We start from the raw sequence: 21970 nt of genomic DNA, 5'->3' as shown, positions 1-21970 counted from the left end.
ATCAGTGAATGCACAGGGAACACTTGAGGAGTTTAAGTTGTAGTAAAGCCGAACCTGGCTTCTCAGACAGGGAAGTGGGCATAGGAGAGTTCCCAGTAGTCGGAGCCCTTTGATTCACCTCCTTGGCTCCCTGACACCTGAGACCCAAGGTAATTCTGACTGTTTCATCCATACACTTTAAGTCAGTCTTTGTGATAATCGCAGAGACAGTATTTACCCTTCAAATGGAACAATAGCAGACATTCCAGGAAGGACAGATGAGCCTGTGGCGCATACAAGCTGGATTATCTTAATAAAAATAAAAAGCAGCTGTTGGAAAAAAATATAACTTCTGACAACCATTCTAGTCTCACAGGGGTTTACACTGTTCATTGTGATGATATAAAGGGATTGTTCACTCTCTTCTTTTCAGTCCAGCTATTTGATGGAATTTTTGTGGGAGGTTTTTATAATCCACATGTCCTTCAAATCCATATCCATTTATCTCATCACAGAGTTGACGTAAAAGCCAAGGGGATGGTCAAGGTAAGAGCTTCCAGTTCTCTGGGCAAACATATAACTTTTTCTTTCCATACTTTTTGAGCCAGCTGCTAACATCCCCTTAGGGCAGCATGGAAAATTCCAATTAGAAATGACCAACTCCCAGGGAGCACTTAGAATTAAATCCTATTATGCAGAATTCTGGTAACATCTCCACTGGCCTGCCTTTTCTTATTCTCCTGGAGAGCACCTTTCCATTTCCATAACACTCTATTCTATCCTCCAAGGAGCAACGCTGGCTTCCAGCTCCAGAGTTCTTTGTACCATCTCATGCTGCCTCCCATTTGCTAGAATACAGCACCAGGTTTTCTATATCACTTTTACCTCTAACGGTGATGTACAACGCACTACTGGAAAACAAAGCTTTGTAAACAGCAGCACTTCCCTGGTGGTTACATTCTAGGAATGAGGATATTAGGCAGATTCTGGGTAATATGTGGTGAGGGAATCCTGCCATCTAAAATAATCAAGTACTAATACAGGCAGGCTCAGACACTACAAACCGTTTTTGAGTGCTTTGTGTGTGCCAGCTGCTTTCAGGCACATTTTTTAAAGCAAATACAACTTCAGCTCATTTCCAGACTAACAAAATGCAGTATTTGTAAACATAATCATCCCCTGGTGCAACATATTTATTTCATGACTGACAACATATCTGAATTCATCCATTGAAGGAGAATGAGCCAATTGCTCATCAGATTTGAGCGTCTTTATCTTCCTTAAGCTTATTTCCTCATGGTGTCTCTTGAAGTAATCCAAACAGATGTGAATCAGGAAGCATGCTGAAGATAAATTGCTATTTCTATATTATACACATAATCTATGGTAAATTCTATTTGATGTAAATCTGGCTATAAAAGTCCAATGAAGTCTAGCTATTCCATAGGGTTTAGTTTGAATTTGGGATTGCCATTCAAAAATGTCAGCAATGTTGCCAATTTATATTGTAGAACTTACATGTATTCAGACATGCAGCAATAGTGATAGACAAGAGCCAATACATGATATGTACATAATGAGCATGGAAATGTAAAATTTACAATCAACATTTCCCTACAAACAACCTAGATTTCTCACCCCCTCCCCTTTTTTAAGTTTCAGGAGGCACTTACCCTTAGAAAAATCATCAAATAGGCCAGACATTTTCCTGTATCCTTCTTTCTCTCCTCCCCCACCCTCTTAAGCATGGCAGTAGTCGGCTAGGACTGACATAATAAAACAGCACAGACCAGGTACCTTGAACAACAGTAATTTATTTTCCCATAGCTCTGAAGGCTGGAGTTCCAAGATTAACTGTTGGAAGATTTGGATTCTCCTGAGGCCTTCCTCCTTGGCTTGCATAAGGCCACCTTCTTGTGGTGTCTTCATTTGTCCCTTCCTCTTATAAGGATGCCAGTCATATGGGATTAGGTCCCCACCCTTATGACTTCATTTAACCTTAATTACCTCTTTAAAGGTCTGACCTCCAAATACAGCCACATTGGGGTTTAGGGCTTCAACATATGAATTGGGGGGGGGGGGGCGGATACAATTCAGTTCATAGCAGGTACCCTATATTCTATTTCTTTCTTCTCTCTCCCTACCTGCCATTCTGTCTCTGTTCCCAGGCAAGAGTAATGCAGACCCATTTTCATTACTTGTAAATGCAAACATTTGTTGAAGGGTTAGACACATGTAAGTTGGGCATCAAGCTCCAGGCCAATGGAGGAAATTTAGTCTCCACCAATAGACAAAGTGTTAGAGCTAAGGACAGTATTGGAGTTAGAACCCCCAAGTTATAAGGATCAGAAAGTAAGAAGCAGGCTGTGTGATGAGAGGCTATCATTTTAAGCCCAGAGTTGGAAAAGTAAAGAACGATTTTTCCCTTCTCTGTCATCCATTGAACCTTTTCTATACTCAAAATATGAAAAAGAAAATTGAAGAGAAACACTATTTTCTTATTCCTGGGTCTCCCTGAGTTTCTCAGTTAGTTATTTGAATAGATATAGAGTATTTCTCAGAGTAGAGTGTGGGCTTATCTCTAACACTCTAGATACCATCCCCATTGCTCTTGTATTGCATAGGGAGGGGTTGCCTGGAGTGCTTCCAGAGGGCCACAGCATCACCCCACTGCTGCAGGCTAACCCCATGGACCCAACCCTCCATCACAGGCTGGTGTCAACCAATTGCCCAGGCTGTTGTAGCACCTCCTTTCGTCTGTTTATGGCATTCAGAACTTTCTTCCTAGGACCCAGCTGCATTTGTATGCCCCGAAGGTCCTCATCAGAGCAAAGCAACAGAGCTTCCAGATCAATCTGCTCTCTCATGAAAATGGGAAGGAATTCGTCCAGGTGGTGAGAATGCAAGAATACTTCTAGGGGAGTAGCATCAACTATATCTTCTTCCCAATCCATTTCGAGCTCATCCCAAGGCAGATCATCTTCATGGCTGTTTTCCTCTCCCTCTTTATCAGCCTTGGCTTCATCATCCTCTGCTGCTCCTTGTCTCTGAAGCAATTCACTGGACATTTTAAACCCTAACTCCCTTTTGCGGTCTGAGATTTCTTCGGGGCTTAATATTCTGTTCCTTCTAAAAACAATATTTCCCAGACCTGGACGGTTGAGAATGGATTCATTTTGTGCATAGCTGTCTTTTTCTGTTGAGAACTGCAGCTGCTCTTTTAAGTTCCCTGAAAATGTGTCTTCTTCTTCCTCCTCTCTGAACACTTCCATCACATTCCTCTGCCCATTTCTGCTCTCCCTCCCTCCCTGCTCTGCTGTATCATTGTTCTTCTTGAACCTTAACTTGAAGGTGTCTTTAATGCCCTTAGACAGTGATCCAAATGTGCTGGAAGTAGAAGCATTTGAGATGGAAGACCTAGAGAAAGTGGCATTGGAAGAAGAAAGCATCCCAGATTCCTCCTTGCTGTAGGTGCGAGCCATCTTATTTTGGTGCTTCTCCTGAAGCCTCTCACATTCCTTGATTTGCCTCCTAGCATTCTTCTGAGCCTGCTCCTTTAGCCTGGTGACCTTCTTGGGGTTCATGATGTTCTGGGCAGTGGCAGCCTGATCCAGGAGAGCAACACATTCACTCCGCTCTCTGCTGGCAGCAGCATCCAGTGGAGACTGTAAGTCATTGTCCAGGGCAAAGATGTTGGCACCAAAGTTGATCAAGAATGAGACACAGTGGGCATGACCATTGGAGGCTGCATAATGTAGAGGAGTATTCCCCCAGATGTCACATCTATCAGGGTCCCCTCTAGAATAGAAAATATTAAAAAAACATGCTAAACTTTTTTCTCTGAATATAAGATACAAAAAAATGCATATATATAAACAAAAATCAGTAAAATACATGCTAATCCTGTATTGGAATTGTTATAGTTTCTTAAAGTCCAGATAGTCACATTCGGATATCACATGGCCAGAACAGAAGGAGCCCATCTCTATCCTTTGTCTCCTTTTCCAAGAAACTCTACAAAAAAGCAACTTTCTTTTCTCACTGGCCAGTATCGGGTCAGATGCCTAAGAGAAGGGAAATAGAGCTCCCGTGTTTAACTTCGATGAATTAAAAATTTCCCCTAAAGCTGGGGATAAAATTACCCAATATTCCACTGGTAAATATTTAACAACTGGTCTACCCAGGAAAAAAATCAAAGCTCTGATTTATAGAAAGTGCCAATTTCTGTGGTATCAATACACCCACTGCAGCAAACTTCAAGGTACTCATGCATTATTACTGGACACAGTTTGAAAGAGATGTGCAGTAGCACACCCTTATAAATTATTTTCATAATATAGATATAATAGATGTGCAAAATCTTAAGAGCAGAGATAATAAAATGTAGTAAAATAATTAGGAAGTGAGTTTTGAGTATTTTGAATACAACTTCTTAAATTATGTTTATATAATTTTATTTTTAATAAAGGCTGTGTTTAACTCTCAAACTTCCTGAAAATTTAGCAATCATACTTCATGAGCTACTAAGAGCTGGTTCCCATTCTATCACTGTTACCCTCATTATCCTTAATTTCATGTAGGGAAACAACTGAACATAAAATAACTGAGCAAAAAACTGAACAAAGCAAAGCAAGCAAGAACAGAGGAATGGATGTTAGGGAGGTAGCAGTGTCTGCTGCAACCATTATTCACACAAGGTGGAACATCCCCATCAATTCCCCAGCTTACTTCCATGCAACTATGTGAATAATTCTGCAACAGTTTAAGGCAGAACTGGGGGCACAATCAGATGATATTAAGGCCAGAGAACCCAAGCCAGGCACAGAAACAGGAACATGATAGGTGCTCAATAAAGATTTGAGGAATGAATGAATGCCTACTAGAATCTTACCCCAGGCTACTGCAACCTTCTCCCCACCCACCGTCTGGTGAAGTCTTGTTACAAAGAGGCACAAAAGGAAAGGAACATAATAACTTTTTGTTAAGTACAGCTCTGTCCCTAAGCTACAGCTGAGAACTCTGATAATACAGTAGTACCAGGGCACCTTCCCTCACCCTAGTCTAAACTAGGACCTAAACTCTCCCCAGGCTGGCCCCAGGGTAGGACAGGAGTCTGAGAACATTCCTAGTGAGTAGAAGGTGCAACAGAAGATCCAAGCCTTTGCAACTGACAAGTTAATGGACTGTGACCTCTCTATTATTCCCCCATCCTCAAAGTATGGGTCCTGGACCAACAACAGTGCTACCCGTGGGTCTGTTTGAAATGTACTCTTGGAGCCCAGCCCAGTCTTCCTGAATCAGAATTTGAAGTTTAACAAGCCAGTGTGCACTAGTTAATGTGGCACAACTAGCACCCCGTAGCTTGATGAGTCAGATTTGTAACTCCTCCACGGGAATCCCTGGCCTCCTCATGCTTTTCAGTTAGGGATCATCTACATATTCAATGTAACCACCAGCACCAACCATCACCATCTCACTCTCAGAGAAAGACAACAAGAATAATTGTCACAGGGTTTATAAAACTATGGCTCAGAGTGCTTTATTGATTTGCCCAATGTTATACAGGGAGCACACTTTGAATCAGGCCTGCCTCCAAGTCCACTGGTCTCCAACAGAGGACAGTCTTGGGTTAACACATAAAACTATTTTTCCACTTCACCAGCTATAAGGCCTCAAGGTTAACTTTTCTAGGACTCAGTGTCTTCATCTGTAATTGAAGATAAGATTACCTACTCATGGAACTGTTGTGTGAATAAGTGAATATACATAAAGCATTAGAAAAGTGTCTGGCACATAATGAATGCTCAACAAACATTACCTATTCATAATTTCCCTTGTTTCTAAGCTCCTAATTCTTAATGCCATATATTTGTTCTTTCTCATATCCATCTAATAAATTCCCATAGTACTACAATAGCTCTGTGGCTTTTTAAAGTTTATAGTCTTACTTAATTTGTCAAATATTTATGCCCTGTCCCCCTAATTAGATAATATGCCTCAGAGTGCAAAGACTGTGTGTCTGTTGGTCCTTTGTATTGTATCTTCTAGCAGAAGTCTCAAACTCAACCTACAGAGACCAAGAAGGTAATGTAAGTAACTGCATGGGACCAGATTTATTCTTTCAACAAAGTCATAGTTAATTGCAAGCTTCATCTAGAAAGGATAGTTGTCCCTTGGCTGCAGCCAATTGCTACCTTCAATAAAAGCAGACACAATACTGCAGAGGTTCCATTTTTCTTGATTTTTACATGTTGGTTCAAATTTAAAAGAAAAATACAGTGAAGTCCAAATAAAACATATTTGTGACCTAGATCCAGCCCATAAGCTGGCAGTTGGCAACCTCCTTATGAACAGATGTACATATGGGGGACATTACATAGCATATCTGGTGAACCAGGAGTATACTTTAGCATGACCAGAGTGCTTAGAGATGGAGGCAAGGGAAATTAGTGCAAAGAGGAAGGAAAGAAAATGAAATTGAATCTAATGGAACCAAGTATTACATGACACAATTCTATTGGACAGACACTTTCAAGAGGTCTGGTCAGTCTGCCTGATTTGTTTCGGATCAAAGTAACCACTTTCAACCTTAGCAATCTGTGTATCTTAGGGGAGTACAGCACTTCATCCTCACAGACTTAGTTTCACTTTTTGTTTATTTTAACCAAACACCATATTCAAAAGACTCCCTAAGTACCCTAGACATCAAAGAGGGATTGTAAAACATCCAAGATGTTATTATAAAAATAATCAGTATGTTTATAATAACATACTGATTAAAATTCCCTGAAATTATTCTTGGACTGAATAAGTTAAAAAGGAGATTGGGAAGAGAGAGCTATGGTAGAATATATTATGGGCATTAATAAGTGTAGATTAAACCTACATGCTTCAGGCCATAGAGCAGTGGAATTTTCTGTCTCAGCAGATCTTTTTTTTGGTATCATTACTCTACAATTACATGAGGAACATTATGTTTACTAGACTCCCCCCATCACCAAGTTCCCCCTATATTCCCCATTGCAGTCATTGTCCATCAGCGTAGTAAGATGTTGTAGAATCACTACTTGTCTATTGTGTTGTACAGCCCTCCGCATGGACACCCCCATTATACATGCTAATCATAATGCCCCCTTTCTTTATCACCCCCCCTTTTCCTTCCCTTCATACCTGTCCTCCCCAGTCCTTTTCCCTTTGGTAACTGTTAGTTCATTCTTGGGTTCAGTGAGTCTGCCGCTGTTTTGATCCTTCAGTTTTTCCTTTGTTCTGATACTCCACAGATGAGTGAAATCATTTGATACTTGTTTTTCTCTGCCTGGCTTATTTCACGGAGCATAATGCCCTCCAGCTCCATGCATATTGTTGCAAATGATGGATTTGTTTTCTTCTTATGGCTGAATAATATTCCATTGTGTGTATGTACCACATCTTCTTTATCTATTCATGTACTGATGGACACTTAGGTTGCTTCCATTTCTTGGCTATTGTGAATAGTGCTGCAATAAACATAGGGGTGCATATGTCTTTTTCAAACTGGGCTGCTGCGTTCTTAGGGTAAATTCCTAGAAGTGGAATTCCTGGGTCAAATGGTATTTCTAGTTTGAGTTTTTGAGGAACCTCCATACTGCTTTCCATAATGGTTGAACTAGTTTACATTCCCACCAGCAGTGTAGGAGGGTTCCCCTTTCTCCACAACCTTGCCAACATTTGTTGTTTGTCTTTTGGATGGTGGCGATCCTTACTGGTGTGAGGTGATATCTCATTGTGGTTTTAATTTGCATTTCTCTAATGACTAGGGATGTGGAGCATCTTTTCATGTATCTGTTGGCCACCTGAATTTCTTCTTTGGAGAAGTGTCTGTTCAGATCCTGTGCCCATTTTTTAATTGGATTATTTGCTTTTTGTTTGTTGAGGTGTGTGAACTCTTTATATATTTTGGATGTCAACCCTTTATCAGATCTGTCGTTTATGCATATATTCTTGCATACTGTAGGATGGCTTTTTATTCTATTGGTGGTGTCCTTTGCTGAACAGAAGCTTTTCAGCATGATGTAGTCCCACTTGTTCATTTCTGCTTTTGTTTTCCTTGCCAAGGGAGATATGTTCATGAAGAAGTTGCTCATGTTTATGTCCAAGAGATTTTTGCCTATGTTTTTTTCTAAGAGTTTTATGGTTTCATGACTTATATTCAGGTCTTTGATCCATTTCAAATTTACTTTTATTTATGGGGTTAGACAATGATCCAGTTTCATTCTCTTACATGAAGCTGCCCTGTTTTGCCAACAATAGCTGTTGAAGAGGCTGTCACTTCCCCATTGTATGTCCATGGCTCCTTTATCATATATTAATTGACTGTACATGTTAGGGTTAATATCTGGACTCTCTATTCTGTTCCACTGGTCTGTCGGTCTGTTCTTGTGCCAGTATGAAATTGTCTTGATTACTGTGGCTTTGTAGTAGAACTTAAAGTTGGGAAGCGAGATTCCCCCCTGCTTTATTCTTCTTTCCCAGTATTGCTTTGGCCATTCGGGGTCTTTTGTGGTTCCATATGAATTTTAAAACTATTTGTTCCAGTTTGTTGAAGAATGCTGTTGGTATTTTGATAGGCATTGCATTGAATCTGTATATTGCTTTAGGCAGGATGGCCATTTTGACAATATTAATTCTTCCTAGTCAAGAGCATGGGATGAGTTTGCATTCGTTAGTGTCCTCTTTAATTTCTCTTAAGAGTGTCTTGTAGTTTTCAGGGTATAGGTATTTCACTTTCTTGGTTAGGTTTATTCTTAGGTATTTTATTCTTTTTGATGCAATTGTGAATGGAACTGTTTTCCTGATTTCTCTTTCTGCTAGTTTATCATTAGTTTATAGGAAAGCAACAGATTTCTGTGTATTAATTTTGTATCCTGCAACTTTGCTGAATTCTGATATTAGTTCTAGTAGTTTTGGAGTGGAGTCTTTAGGGTTTTTTATGTACAATATCATGCCATCTGCAAATAGTGACAGTTTGACTTCTTTAACAATCTGGCTGCCTTGTATTTCTTTGTTTTGTCTGATTGCTGTGGCTAGGACCTCCAGTACTATGTTGAACAGCAGTGGGGAGAGTGGGCATCCCAGTCTTGTTCACAATATTAGAGGAAAAGCTTTCAGCTCCTCGCTGTTAAGTATGATGTTGGCTGTGGGTTTATCATATATGGCCTCTATTATGTTGATGTATTTGTCCTCTATACCCATTTTGTTGCGAGTTTTTTGTTTTTGTTTTTCTTTTCTTTGTTTTTTTTGTTTTGGTATCATTAATCTACAATTACATGAAGAACATTATGTTTACTAGGCTCCTCCCTTCACCAAGTTCCCCCCACATACCCCTTCACAGTCACTGTCCATCAATGTAGTAAGATGCTGTAAAATCACTACTTGTCTTCTCTGTGTTGCACAGACCTCCCCGTGCCCCCCCACCCCACTATACATGCTAATCGTAATGCCCCTTTCTTTTTCCCCACCCTTGTCCCTCCCTTCCCACCCATCCTCCCCAGTCCCTTTCCCTTTGGTAACTATTACTCCATTCTTGGGTTCTGTGATTCTGATGCTGTTTTGTTCCTTCAGTTTTCCTTTGTTCTTATACTCCACATAGGAATGAAATCATTTGGTACTTGTCTTTCTCCACCTGGCTTATTTCACTGAGCATAATACTCTCTAGCTCCATCCATGTTGTTGCAAATGGTAGGATCTGTTTTTTTCTTATGGTGGAGTAATATTCCATTGTGTATATGTACCACATCTTCTTTATCCATTCATCCACTGATGGACGTTTAGGTTGCTTCCATATCTTGGCTATTGTAAATAGTGCAGCAATAAACATAGGGGTGCATCTGTCTTTTTCAAACTGAAGTGCTGCATTCTTAGGGTAAATACCTAGAAATGGAATTCCTGGGTCAAATGGTATTTCTAGTTTGAGCATTTTGAGGAACCTCCATACTACTTTCCACAATGGTTGAACAAATTTACATTCCCACCAGCAGTGCAGGAGGTTACCCCTTTCTCCACAACCTTGCCAACATTTCTTGTTGTTTGTCTTTTCGATGATGGCGATCCTTACTGGTGTGAGGTGATATCTCATTGTGGTTTTAATTTGCATTTCTCTGATGATTAGCAATGTGGAGCATCTTTTCATGTGTCTATTGGCCATCTGAATTTCTTCTTTAGAGAACTGTCTATTCAGCTCCTCTACCCATCTTTTAGTTGGATTATTTGCTTTTTGTTTGTTGAGGTGTGTGGGCTCTTTATATATTTTGGATGTAAACCCCTTACCAGATCTGTCATTTATGAATATATTCTCCCAAACTGTAGAATACCTTTTTGTTCTATTGATGGTGTCCTTTGCTGTACAGAAGCTTTTCAGCTTGATATAGTCCCGCTTGTTCATTTTTGCTTTTGTTTCCCTTGCCTGGGGAGATATGTTCATGAAGAAGTCACTCATGTTTATGTCCATGAGATTTGTGCCTATGTTTTCTTCTAAGAGTTTTATGGTTTTATGACTTACATTCAGGTCTTTGATCCATTTCAAATTTACTTTTGTGTATGGGGTTAGACAGTGATCCAGTTTCATTCTCTTACACGTAGCTGTTCAGTTTTGCCAGCACCATCTGTTGAAGAGACTGTCATTTCCCCATTGTATGTCCATGTCTCCTTTATCGTATATTAATTGGCCATATATGTTTGGGTGTCTGGAGTCTCTATTCTGTTCCACTGGTCTGTGGCTCTGTTCCTGTGCCAGTACCAAAATGTCTCGATTAATGTGGCTTTGTAGTAGAGCTTGAAGTTGGGGAGTGAGATCGCCCCACTTTATTCTTCCTTCTCAGGATTGCTTTGGCTACTCGGGGTCTTTTGTGGTTCCATATGAATTTTTGAACTATTTGTTCCATTTCATTGAAGAATGCTGTTGGTAGTTAGATAGGGATTGCATCGAATCTGTATATTGCTTTGGGCAGGATGGCCATTTTGATGATATTAATTCTTCCTAGTCAGGAGCATGGGATGAGTTTCCATTTGTTGGTGACCTCTTTAATTTCTCTTAAGAGTGTCTTGTAGTTTTCAGGGTATAGGTCTTTCACTTCCTTGGTTAGGTTTATTCCTAGGTATTTTATTCTTTTTGATTCTATTGTGAATGGAATTGTTTCCCTGATTTCTCTTTCTATTAGTTCATTGTTAGTGTATAGGAAAGCCACAGATTTCTGTGTGTTAATTTTGTATCCTGCAACTTTGCTGAATTCCGCTATTAGTTCTAGTAGTTTTGGAGTGGAGTCTTTAGGGCTTTTTATGTACAATATCATGTCATCTGCAAATAGTGACAGTTTGACTTCTTCTTTACCAATCGGGATTCCTTGTATTTCTTTGTTTTGTCTAATTCCTGTGGCTAGGACCTCCAGTACTATGTTAAATAACAGTGGGGAGAGTGGGCATCCCTGTCTTGTTCCTGATCTCAGAGGAAAAGCTTTCAGCTTCTTGCTGTTAAGTATGATGTTGGCTGTGGGTTTGTTATATATGGCCTTTATTATGTTGAGGTACTTGCCCTCTATACCCATTTTGTTGAGAGTTTTTATCATGAATGGATGTTGAATTTTGTCAAATGCTTTTTCAGCATCTATGGAGATGATCATGTGGTTTTTGTCTTTCTTTTTGTTGATGTGGTGGATGATGTTGATGGATTTTCGAATGTTGTACCATCCTTGCATCCCTGGGGTGAATCCCACTTGGTCATGGTGTATGATCCTTTTGATACACTGTTGAATTCTGTTTGCTAATATTTTATTGAGTATTTGTGCATCTACATTCATCAGGGATATTGGTCTGTAATTTTCTTTTCTGGTGGGGTCTTTGCCTGGTTTTGGTATTAGGGTGATGTTGGCTTCATAGAATGAGTTTGGGAGTATTCCCTCTTCTTCTATTTTGTGGAACACTTTAAGGAGAATGGGTATTATCTCTTCTCTGTGTGTCTGATAAAATTCCAAGGTAAATCTGTCCGGCCCCGGGGTTTTGTTCTTGGGTAGTTTTTTGATTACCCTTTCAATTTCTTTGCTCGTAATTGGTTTGTTTAACTTTTGTGTTTCTTCCTTGGTCAGTCTTGGGAGGTTGTATTTTTCTAGGAAGTTGTCCATTTCTTCTAGGTTTTCCAGCTTGTTGGCATATAGGTTTTCATAGTAGTCTTTAATAATTCTTTGTATTTCTGTGGAGTCTGTTGTGATTATTCCATTCTCATTTCTGATTATGTTGATTTGTGTTGACTCTCTTTTTCTCTTAATAAGTTTGGCTAGAGGCTTATCTATTTTGTTTATTTTCTCAAAGAACCAGCTCTTGGTTTCGTTGATTTTTGCTATTGTTTTATTCTTCTCAGTTTTGTTTATTTCTTCTCTGATCTTTATTATGTCCCTCCTTCTGCTGACTTTAGGCCTCATTTGTTCTTCTTTTTCCAGTTTTGATAATTTGATGTTAGACTATTCATTTGGGATTGTTCTTCCTTCTTCAAGTTTGCCTGGATTGCTATATACTTTCCTCTTAAGACTGCTTTTGCTGCGTCCCACAGAAGTTGGGGCTTAGTGTTGTTGTTGTCATTTGTTTCTATGTGTTCCTTGATCTCTATTTTGATTTGTTTGTTGATCCATTGATTATTTAGTAGCATGTTGTTAAGCCTCCATGTGTTTGTGAGCCTTTTTGTTTTCTTTATACAATTTATTTCTACTTTTATACCTTTGTGGTCTGAAAAATTGGTTGGTAGAATTTCAATACTTTGGAGTTTACTGAGGCTCTTTTTGTGAGCTAGTATGTGGTCTATTCTGGAGAATGTTCCATGTGCACTTGAGAAGAATGTGTATCCTGTTGCTTTTGGATGTAGAGTTCTATAGGTGTCTATTAGGTCCTTCTGTTCTAGTGTGTTGTTCAGTGCCTCTGTGTCCTTACTTATTTTCTATCTGGTTGATCTGTCCTTTGGAGTGAGTGGCATGTTGAAGTCTCATAGAATGAATGCATTGCATTCTGTTTCTCCCTTTAATTCTGTTAGTAGTTCTTTCACATATGTTGGTGCTCCTGTATTTGGTACATATATATTTATAATGGTTATATACTCTTGTTGGACTGACCTCTTTATCATTATGTAATATCCTTTTTTATCTCTTGCGACTTTCTTTGTTTTGAAGTCTATTTTGTCTGATGCAAGTACTGCAACACCTGCGTTTTTCTCCCCATTGTTTCCATGAAATATTTTTTTCCATCCCTTTACTTTTAGTTTGTGTGTGTGTCTTTGGGTTAGAGTTTAGTCTCTTGTAAGTAGCATACAGATGGGTCTCGTTTTTTAATTCATTCCATTACTCTGTGTCTTTTGATTGGTGAATTCAGTCCATTTACATTTAGGGTGATTTTTGAGAGATATGTACTTATTGCCATTGCAGGCTTTAGATTCATGGTTATCAAAGGTTCAAGGGTAGCTTCTTTACTATCTAACCATCTAACTTTCTTATTAAACTATTATAAACACAGTCTGATGGTTTTTTATTTCTCTCCCTTCTTATTCCTCCTCCTTCATTCTTTATATGTTAGATGTTTTATTCTATACTTTTTTTGCATTTCCTCTGAGTGCTTTTGTGAGTAGTTGATTTTATTTTTTGCCTTTAGTTAGTATTTGGTTGCTCTGCTTTCTTTGTTATGATTTTATTTTCTCTGTTGACATCCATTTAGCCTTAGGAGTGCTTCCATCTAGAGCAGTCCCTTTAAAATATCCTGTAGAGGTGGTTTGTGGGAGGCAAATTCCCTCAACTTTTCCTTGTCTGGGAATTGTTTAATCCCTCCTTCATATTTGAATGATAATCATGCTGGATACAGTATTCTTGGTTCAAGGCTCTTCTGTTTCATTGCATTAAATATATCATGCTGTTCTCTGGCCTGTAAGGTTTCTGTTGAGAAGTCTGATGATAGCCTGATGGGTTTTTCTTTGTAGGTGACCTTTTTCCTCTCTCTGTCTGCCTTTAATACTCTGTCCTTGTCTTTGATCTTTGCCATTTTAATTATTGTATGTCTTGGTGTTGTCCTCCTTGGGTCCCTTCTGTTGGGAGTTCTGTGGGCTTCCATGATCTGAGAGACTATTTTCCTCCCCCAGTTTGGGGAAGTTTTCAGCAATTACTTCTTCAAAGACACTTTCTATCCCTTTTCCTCTCTTCTTCTTCTTCTGGTACTCCTGTAATGCGAATATTGTTCCATTTGGATTGGTCACACAACTCTCTTAATATTCTTTCATTCCTGGAGATACTTTTATTTCTCTCTGCCTCAGCTTCTCTGTGTTCCTGTTCTCTGATTTGTATTTCATTAATGGCCTCTTGCACATCAGCCAGTCTGCTCTTAAGTCTTTCCAGAGATTGTTTTATTTCTGTATTCTCCCTCCCAACTTGACCCTTCAGCTCTTGCATATTTCTCTGCATATCCATCAGCATGGCTTTGACCTTTATTTTGAATTCTTTTTCAGAACGATTGGTTAAATCTATGTCCCCATGCCCTCTCTTGGGGATTGTCTGGGTAATTTTGGACTGGACCAAATTCTTCTGCCTTTTCATGGTGATAGAGGTAGTTGTAGGCAGGTAGCGTGTGTGTCAGCTGAGAGAACAAAGTCCTTTCCTGCTTGATGGTCACCTTGACCTTCTCCATTGCCTGTGTCGGTTACCTGCACATGTGATGCAGCCTCCGGATTAATTCCCTAAGCTGCCATGGGCAGGGTTGCCATCAGGGTAGCCCAGAGCCCTTCGGGGAGCGGTAGGCACACTGGGTGTGCTCCTGCAAGAATGGCACCCATTTGCACCTTGCCCCAGTTTCCTCTGCCTGTGTCAGGCAGTTGTGCATTGGCAGCAGCCTTGGGTCTGGCCCCGGCAGCTGCACGCCAGGAGATTCTGGTCAGTTGCTGTGGGCATGGCCACTCCCCGGCTGCTCTGCCGCCGCGATTGAGTGCACTGACACTCCTCAGCTGCTCGGCCGCTGTGTGAGTGTTCGTGGCCACTCCCCAGCTGCTCAGTCACTGCGTGTGTGCACGCTCAGGGCCGCTTTCCATTTGCTCAGCCACTGTGGTGGGCCACGCCGCAGGGTGAATGACTCACAAGCTGTTTACCACCATGAGGGGCCTCAGGGGTGCATTGCCTGCCAGGGGGCTGGGGCACCTGAAGTTCCCCGGGATTCCCAGCTGCTGGGCTGAGTGTGCTGGGATGATTCCATCCATCTGTGAGGCCCCTGTCCCTTTAAGACTTTCAAAAAGCACTCACTTTTGTTTTGCCCCAGGGGAGCCGGCTGTGGGGACCCACTCACAGATTTTACTTTTCCACTTCTCTAATATCCAGCACACCATGCAATGTATGTCTGCATTCCCTGTGCAGATTACTAGAGCTGGTTATTTAGCAGTCCTGTGCTTCCACTCCCTCCCCTCTCTGACTCCTTTCTTCCCAGCAGGGAGCAGGTTTGTGGGGAGCTGTTGGGTCCTGCTGGGCTGCAGCTTGTATCTTACCCCCTTTGTGAGGTGCTGAGTTCTCGCAGATGTAGATGTAGCCTGGCTGTTGTGCTGTATCCTCTGGTCTCTCTTTTAGGAATAGTTGTATTTGTTGTATTTTCAAAAATATATATGGTTTTGGGAGGAGATTTCCGCTGCCCTACTCACACTGCCATCTTGGCTCCTCCTCCTCTGTAGATCTTAAATTATCCTTTCAAGATGAGAACCTGAGATGACCTGAGAGATGTGTCTTCTTTTAAGAAAATTTCAAATGCAAAATTCCAGAATTATAGACAGAGCAGTCAGTAAGGTGTTCCAGGAGTTTCTCTAGTGCATTCAAGCTGTTTCCACTTGCAAAAATTCTACTGATGGACAACTTTCTAAATTGATGTACAGCTTAAATCAAAATATTTTCTAATGACAAGTTTCATGGAGTCCTTCTAAACTCAATCTTTGTCTTTCAATCCTTGGTGTCTTTCATATTTTTTCATAAAAATCTGTTACATATGCCTGCCCAGGTATCCTTAAACTGGCCCCCCTCATTTGCTGAGTCCAATATTGATGCTATATGGCATCCTTGGGCTGAATTTGGTTTAGTATTGATTTTTTTCTATTCCTCTTTTTTTTTTCCAAAAGAGAAACTTACTTAAGAGGTTTTAAAAGAATGCATATTTTGCCTTTGCTTTTTGGAAGATCAGTGCAGTTGGGCAATACTTTAACAGTTGGGACATTCTTCTCACAAAATAGGAAATTTGCTTTATTAAATTACTCTGAGCACCAGTTCCATTTCAATTTCTCCTTTTGAAGTTGATTTTACTTTGCTGTGAAGTTGTTCTCAGAAAAAAAAGTCATACTTTCAAAAATGTTTTTCTATATAAGAAGGAGTATTTGGATTCCCTAATAATCAAAGAAATGCAAATGAAAACAATGAACTACCATTTTTTTGCCCATCAGATAGGCAATGATGAAAAAGAATAGTAATAGTCGGTTTTGGCAGAGGTGTGGAGAAATGAATAATGCTGGAGGAATCATAAAGTGATTTAAATTTCCTGGCATGGTAATTGCTAAAAGCTTTTAAAACACAGCACTATCTTGAATAAAAAATTCTACCTTTAGGAATTTATCCTAAGGAAATATTAGACCCTTGCACAAAGATATATGAGCAAGGATGTTCATTCTAACTAATTTTATAATAGTTAAAAAACTAGATTCAAATTAAATGTAATAAACAAGCATCTGATTAAATAAATTATGATGAAACTGTAAAACAGAATACCACATAGTCATTAGAAATAGTGTCATGGCTCTTTAGAAAGTGCAATGATCCATGATCTGGTCTCAAATAATTAGAGGTTTTCAGCACAGTTTGTGCATATGATTGCCTTTTTAAGGGAAAAAAATGTACCTGTGTGTTTATGTTCACAAAAGAAAAAGTCAAATGCTAATGACTGTGAGAACTGGTAGGATTTTTATTTTATTAAGTATGTCTAATACAATGTGAAATGTTGCATTAAGCATGTATTCCTTTAAGAGTCAAGGAGGAAGAAAATCTGTTTCCATTTTAGAAAATAAAACAAAACTAAAAAAATTCTTGCACATTTTATAGGCAAAGTAAAATTTTGTGTAATTGGGGCCATCTTCCCAGTGTAAGATAATACATGTAATTATTGTTTTTCCATCTTTAAATTTAAAAAAGTAAGAAAACAGTTTTTAACAAAGCCAGTTTGGATATTAATGATTACCACATGATCCATTGTCACAATCAGGTAGTGACAAACACTGAATCATAAGATTGCAATGGACCTCAATGCTTGCTTAGCATCTAGCTGCAATTTTTTTATTTGTCTTCCTTTTTAGTCCCCTTATATCTAATTGGAAACTTGATCTTTTTAGGTTCCTAAACATTGGCTATGGTCAAAATGGGAAGTAATCTAATAAACCTTCACAAGACAATTTTTTTTCAGCCTATGTAGTACTGCAAGCCAATTGAACACAGCAGAATTTAAATGCTTCTGGAGGGAAGGAAACAACATCTGGGATGTATTAGAATTGATTGGAGGGTAAGAGTTGAGAAGAAAGGCCTAGAAAGAGCAGAGTTAGAAGAACTTTTGTGCCCATAGTGTTTAATAAACAAAACTTAATGGACTGGATTTTGATATCACATTGAGAAAAATTACTTTATCATGTCAGATAAATGGGAAAAGAATAGACTATGGAACAAATTGTGTTGGGACAAGTGACTAACCAGTTGGAGAGAGTATAGTTAGATCATAACCTTAGACTATAAATCAAAATAAATGTGAATTAAGTATTTAAAGTAAAAAAATGAAAGTAAAAATGTACTGAAAATATCAGTTAATATTTAGGCATGACCTCAATATTATAATTATATAATAGAATTGACAGGCCTAAGTTTATAGACATATACTTAAAATATATACTTAAATATATTTATATTTAAAATATGTTGTCAAAGTATGAATTATGAATTGTGAAAATATTCTTAAATAATGACAAAAGACTGATGTAACTTTAAGAAGCATTTTAAAATAAATCAGTGAGAAATGTTGAGGACCACAATATAAAAGTGGGACAAGCTTATAAATGCACTGTTCACAAAAGTGGAAATATGACAAACACTGAACATAAAAAGAATTTTCAGTTTCACCAGTAACCAAATAAAAGATCATTAAGCCACACTGATATATCATTTTAGACCTATAATATTAACAAAAATGGGTACTCACTATCTAAAGGGCAACTTGTCAATACACATAAAAAAGTCTTTAAATTGTGCACATACCAATTGATTCAGAAATTTCACTTTGGAAAATTTATACTAAAGAAAATGTGAGCAAAGATTTCTGTACAAGGATACTACTCATCACTGCACTGTTCAGATTATGGGAAAAAAATTATTTGTCCAAAAGAGATTGACTAAGAGACACATTTACTGAATAGAATACTAAGAAGTCCCTAAAAATCAAATTGTAAAGGAATATTGACATGGAAGATGTTCATGATATACTGAGGGGTTAAAAAATATTGCTATCAAAACTGTCTACTAGTATACCATTCTGTGTGTGTGCACACAATATATATACATGTATATATAGTTTCATATTTATATATACTATACATATGTCACATACATAAAACATGCAAATGTTAAAGCATGCCTTTATAGGACATTTTGTCTTTATCATTTGTGTACATATATATATAGTTTAATTTTCTGGGTTCAGTTTATGTTACTTTCATCATAAATAAAGACCAGCAGAACAATTAGTGTTCTATTAAAGAGAAGTACCTAGAGGCATTGCCATTTAAATTGGACCTCAAAGGGAACAAGGGCTTTCATTCATGGTGAAGTAACTGACATCTTGCCCTTTGTGCAGAGGTAGTATACTATGAAAAAAGTTTGGGAGAAGAGGAGAGATGGCACAGTGTTACAATCTCGAGAAGGCTGACTGATGAGGTCGGTGTAGAGGGGAGTGTCTGAGAAAGGCAGTCAAACCAGACAAGAGGAATGGAAAAGGTCAACTCTACTCACTTCCTTATTTGGTCCTCAACTCAAGAAGTGTTTCCACCTTTGATTCTTCTAACTCTTCCTAGAGTGCCCCCACTTCAATAAAAGATGTCAACATCCTCAAGCTGTGGAAGCCACAACCTGGGACTTTAATCCTTCTCTTCCTTTACGTAGCCACACCAACTTCCAGTCTATCATAATGTTAGGCAGGAAAATAGGTATGAGCAGGGTGGAAAGAGAACAAGGGCAGTGAAGGCCCCTAGAAAGGACTCAGTTAACCAGTTAAAACTAAAAATCCAGAAAAAACTCAAAGTTAATGAGTTAATCAGTTAAAGCTCAAAAGGTCAAGAGTAACTTGGCTTTGAATGTTTGAATATTCCCCAGATAAGGAAAAGTATCTGAGCACAGCCCATGTCTGCACTTCAATTAGATCATTCTATATTTACTCTAGCCTGCTAAAAGGTCCACCTATAAACAGTGTAATAAAGACAGGGAGATCCCACCTTAAAGCCAAAATTGCATTTTGAAAAAAAAAAAAAAAACCAGGAAGTTTAAGAAAAAAGATTCTTAACATTCTCTTTAGCAAACAACAAATAACTCTGCCCACCTTGGAGGAAGGGCAGTCTTGATTGATATGCTCCCAAAGCAGGAAGCTGCTATCCTGGGAGGGGAACAAAGCAGTAAATTTCTTGTGTCAAGCTAATTTTGCAGAATTACCTAGAGGACTGCTAAGAAACTTAATGTCTCATCAAAGATACTTGAGACCACTTAACAAGCCCACTCCCTAGCCCTTTGTCACATTCCCAAAAAATCCTTAAAAGGGGGAACTCCCAATCTTTCTGCGTGCTCCTCTCTCTGAGGTCACCCGCACTTAGAGTGCAGAACTAACTTTTCCCAACCTTTTAGGGTGCTCCTCCATCTGAGGTTGCCCACACTTTGTAAGTGTGTAACCTTTTAAACTCTTTCTCTCCAACCTTTCAGGGCGCTCCTCTCTCTGAGGTCACCCGCACTTTCTGAGTGTGAAAGTTTAACTTTTCCCAACCTTTCAGGGTGCTCCTTTCTCTCTGAGGTCACTTGCACTTTCTCTCTAAGTAACTTTAAATAAAACTTTTATTCTGCTTCACTACTGTGTCTCTGCCCTTCAATTCTTTGTCGCGGCAGGGACAAGAACCAAAAAAAAAAAAAAATACACAACACCTCTCCAACGATAAATCTTATATCCAAAATGCCACTTGAATCCATCCACATCTCCCCATACCCATTACCACCACCTTAGTCCAGTTCATCTTTCATCTCAAACATTAAAACAGCCCCCCATCATTTTCTTTAACTCCTATACAACTGCCTTAGCAAATTTTGTAAACACAAATCTACCAGGTGGCTCCCCAGTGTAAACCTAGAACAATGGCTTTCCATGCCCTTAGGATAAAGTTGAACTCCTTAACAGTTTGTGAGGCTCTTGTGATGTGGTCTTGTCTCTTACAACTCAGGCCTCTCCCCATTCAAGCCACATCCAGCCATACTCAACTTCTTCAGTGCCTAGAGTGCATAGTGCTCTGACTTGGGGGAAACACACTTCCTTCCACCTTCATCTGGCCAACTCCTCACCTTTCAAATACCAGCTTAAATGCTCCAAACAGCCTTCCCTCATTCCCCTGCCCCACAGATTAGGATAGATGCCTGTGTTATCTGTTTAGTGACCTCTCTCCCTCTTGGTAACACATACCATACATGAGTTAATTTCCACCTTCCTCTCTCAAATCTGATCACCTTAAGGACAGAAATTATCTCTCTCTTTTTGATCAGAGCATCCCCAGTGGCTAGCAAAATGTCTGGCACATACCAAATACGTACAATTAAATATGTATTGAATTCAAATTAATTCACTTTGTTCTTTATTTACATTTTCTTTTTTTCTGCCTTTCAGTTTATAGCCGTCAACACTGCCTAGCGCCTATGGTAACAAGCAGAAGAAAAGAGCGAGCTAATTCCTGCATTAGAATTTGGGGGCAGTGTGTGTGTATGTATGTATGTAACAGCCAGAGAGACAATGAAATTAAGACAGGCTGAATATCCCTTTCATAGCTTGTAAAACCAAGTACTTCATCTACAAATCATGGGCTTACACTAGGATTGAGTATTAATAAAAGGCTGTGGGGTTTTAATACCATAGATTTAAAAAAAACACGTTGCTTGTTCTAATCAAGGTTGACATCTTAAAACCAAGTAGATCAGTGATACCTTTTTTAAAAGTTAGCCATTTACATTTCATGGAAAATCTTCTCCCTCCCAAGGCATGTAACAGTAACGTAGAGTTCAGGATCTCTCTGTGTGTTGCTCACAAGGGGTGAGCCACTGGCATGGTACCAGTTCTCAATGTAAAAAGAGAGCATCTCTAGGCTTTTCTCTAAAGAGATAATTGTTTAGGCAGTATTTTCACTGACTTTCCTGCCTCTTGCTGCTGTCTGCAAAATCCTAGTATAAACTGTTTCTGATAGAAAGCATCAGGTTGCACTTACCCTCTACTGCAGATTATTTCTAGAGCTTCCAAATTCCCGTGGTAGGCAGCCAGGAGTGTGGGAGTCATGCCATCTTCATCAGAAAGATTCAGATCCCTCTTGGTAGCCTCTTTCAGAAGTTCCAGGTAGCTATCACTAGCAGCTTGGTGGTAGCGAGTGGACATTTTTTTCTGCTCACCAAAGCTTGACCAGATATCACTCTAGACAAAGCAGGTTGTCAGTGGAGCAGCCTTCCTGCAGAGCTGGTTAATCAGTGACAAGGAAGAGTGTCACTCTGGGCAAAGCTCATTCCAGCTTCCTCCATGGAAGGCAGCCAGAAAGGTTCACTGCACTGAACTTGGACCTCTTCTTTCCGGAATGGCCATGATATTGAATACAAAGGACTGCTGTGTTCATCTTCAGTGTTTTGAGAGACACATTAAATTTTTTAAT

At 39.2% G+C, this 21970-nt stretch overlaps 1 protein-coding gene across 1 annotated transcript; it reads right to left on the bottom strand.

Moving 5' to 3' along the window:
* Positions 1-21753, bottom strand: ANKS4B (ankyrin repeat and sterile alpha motif domain containing 4B). The gene is made up of 2 exons (XM_017639678.3): positions 21539-21753; positions 1-3777 (listed from the first exon to the last, which is right to left on the bottom strand). Exons 1-2 carry the CDS (start codon positions 21700-21702, stop codon positions 2685-2687), a joined length of 1257 nt encoding a protein of 418 aa, XP_017495167.1. The 5' UTR covers positions 21703-21753; the 3' UTR covers positions 1-2684.
* Between the last annotated feature and the right edge of the window lie 217 nt (positions 21754-21970).

Source organism: Manis javanica, chromosome 10, assembly GCF_040802235.1.
Source record: "Manis javanica isolate MJ-LG chromosome 10, MJ_LKY, whole genome shotgun sequence".
Lineage (NCBI taxonomy): Eukaryota > Metazoa > Chordata > Mammalia > Pholidota > Manidae > Manis > Manis javanica.
The sequence above is the reverse complement of the archived record's forward strand: the minus strand, read 5'-3'. Positions and strand labels throughout refer to the sequence as shown.

Excerpts from the sequence above, each read along its gene's own strand:
- ANKS4B (XM_017639678.3), bottom strand. The coding sequence starts at position 21,702 with ATGTCCACTCGCTACCACCAAGCTGCTAGTGATAGCTACCTGGAACTT. Across the intron at positions 3,778-21,538 it reads GAAATAATCTGCAGTAGAGG|AGGGGACCCTGATAGATGTG; the intron begins GTAAGTGCAACC and ends TTTCTATTCTAG.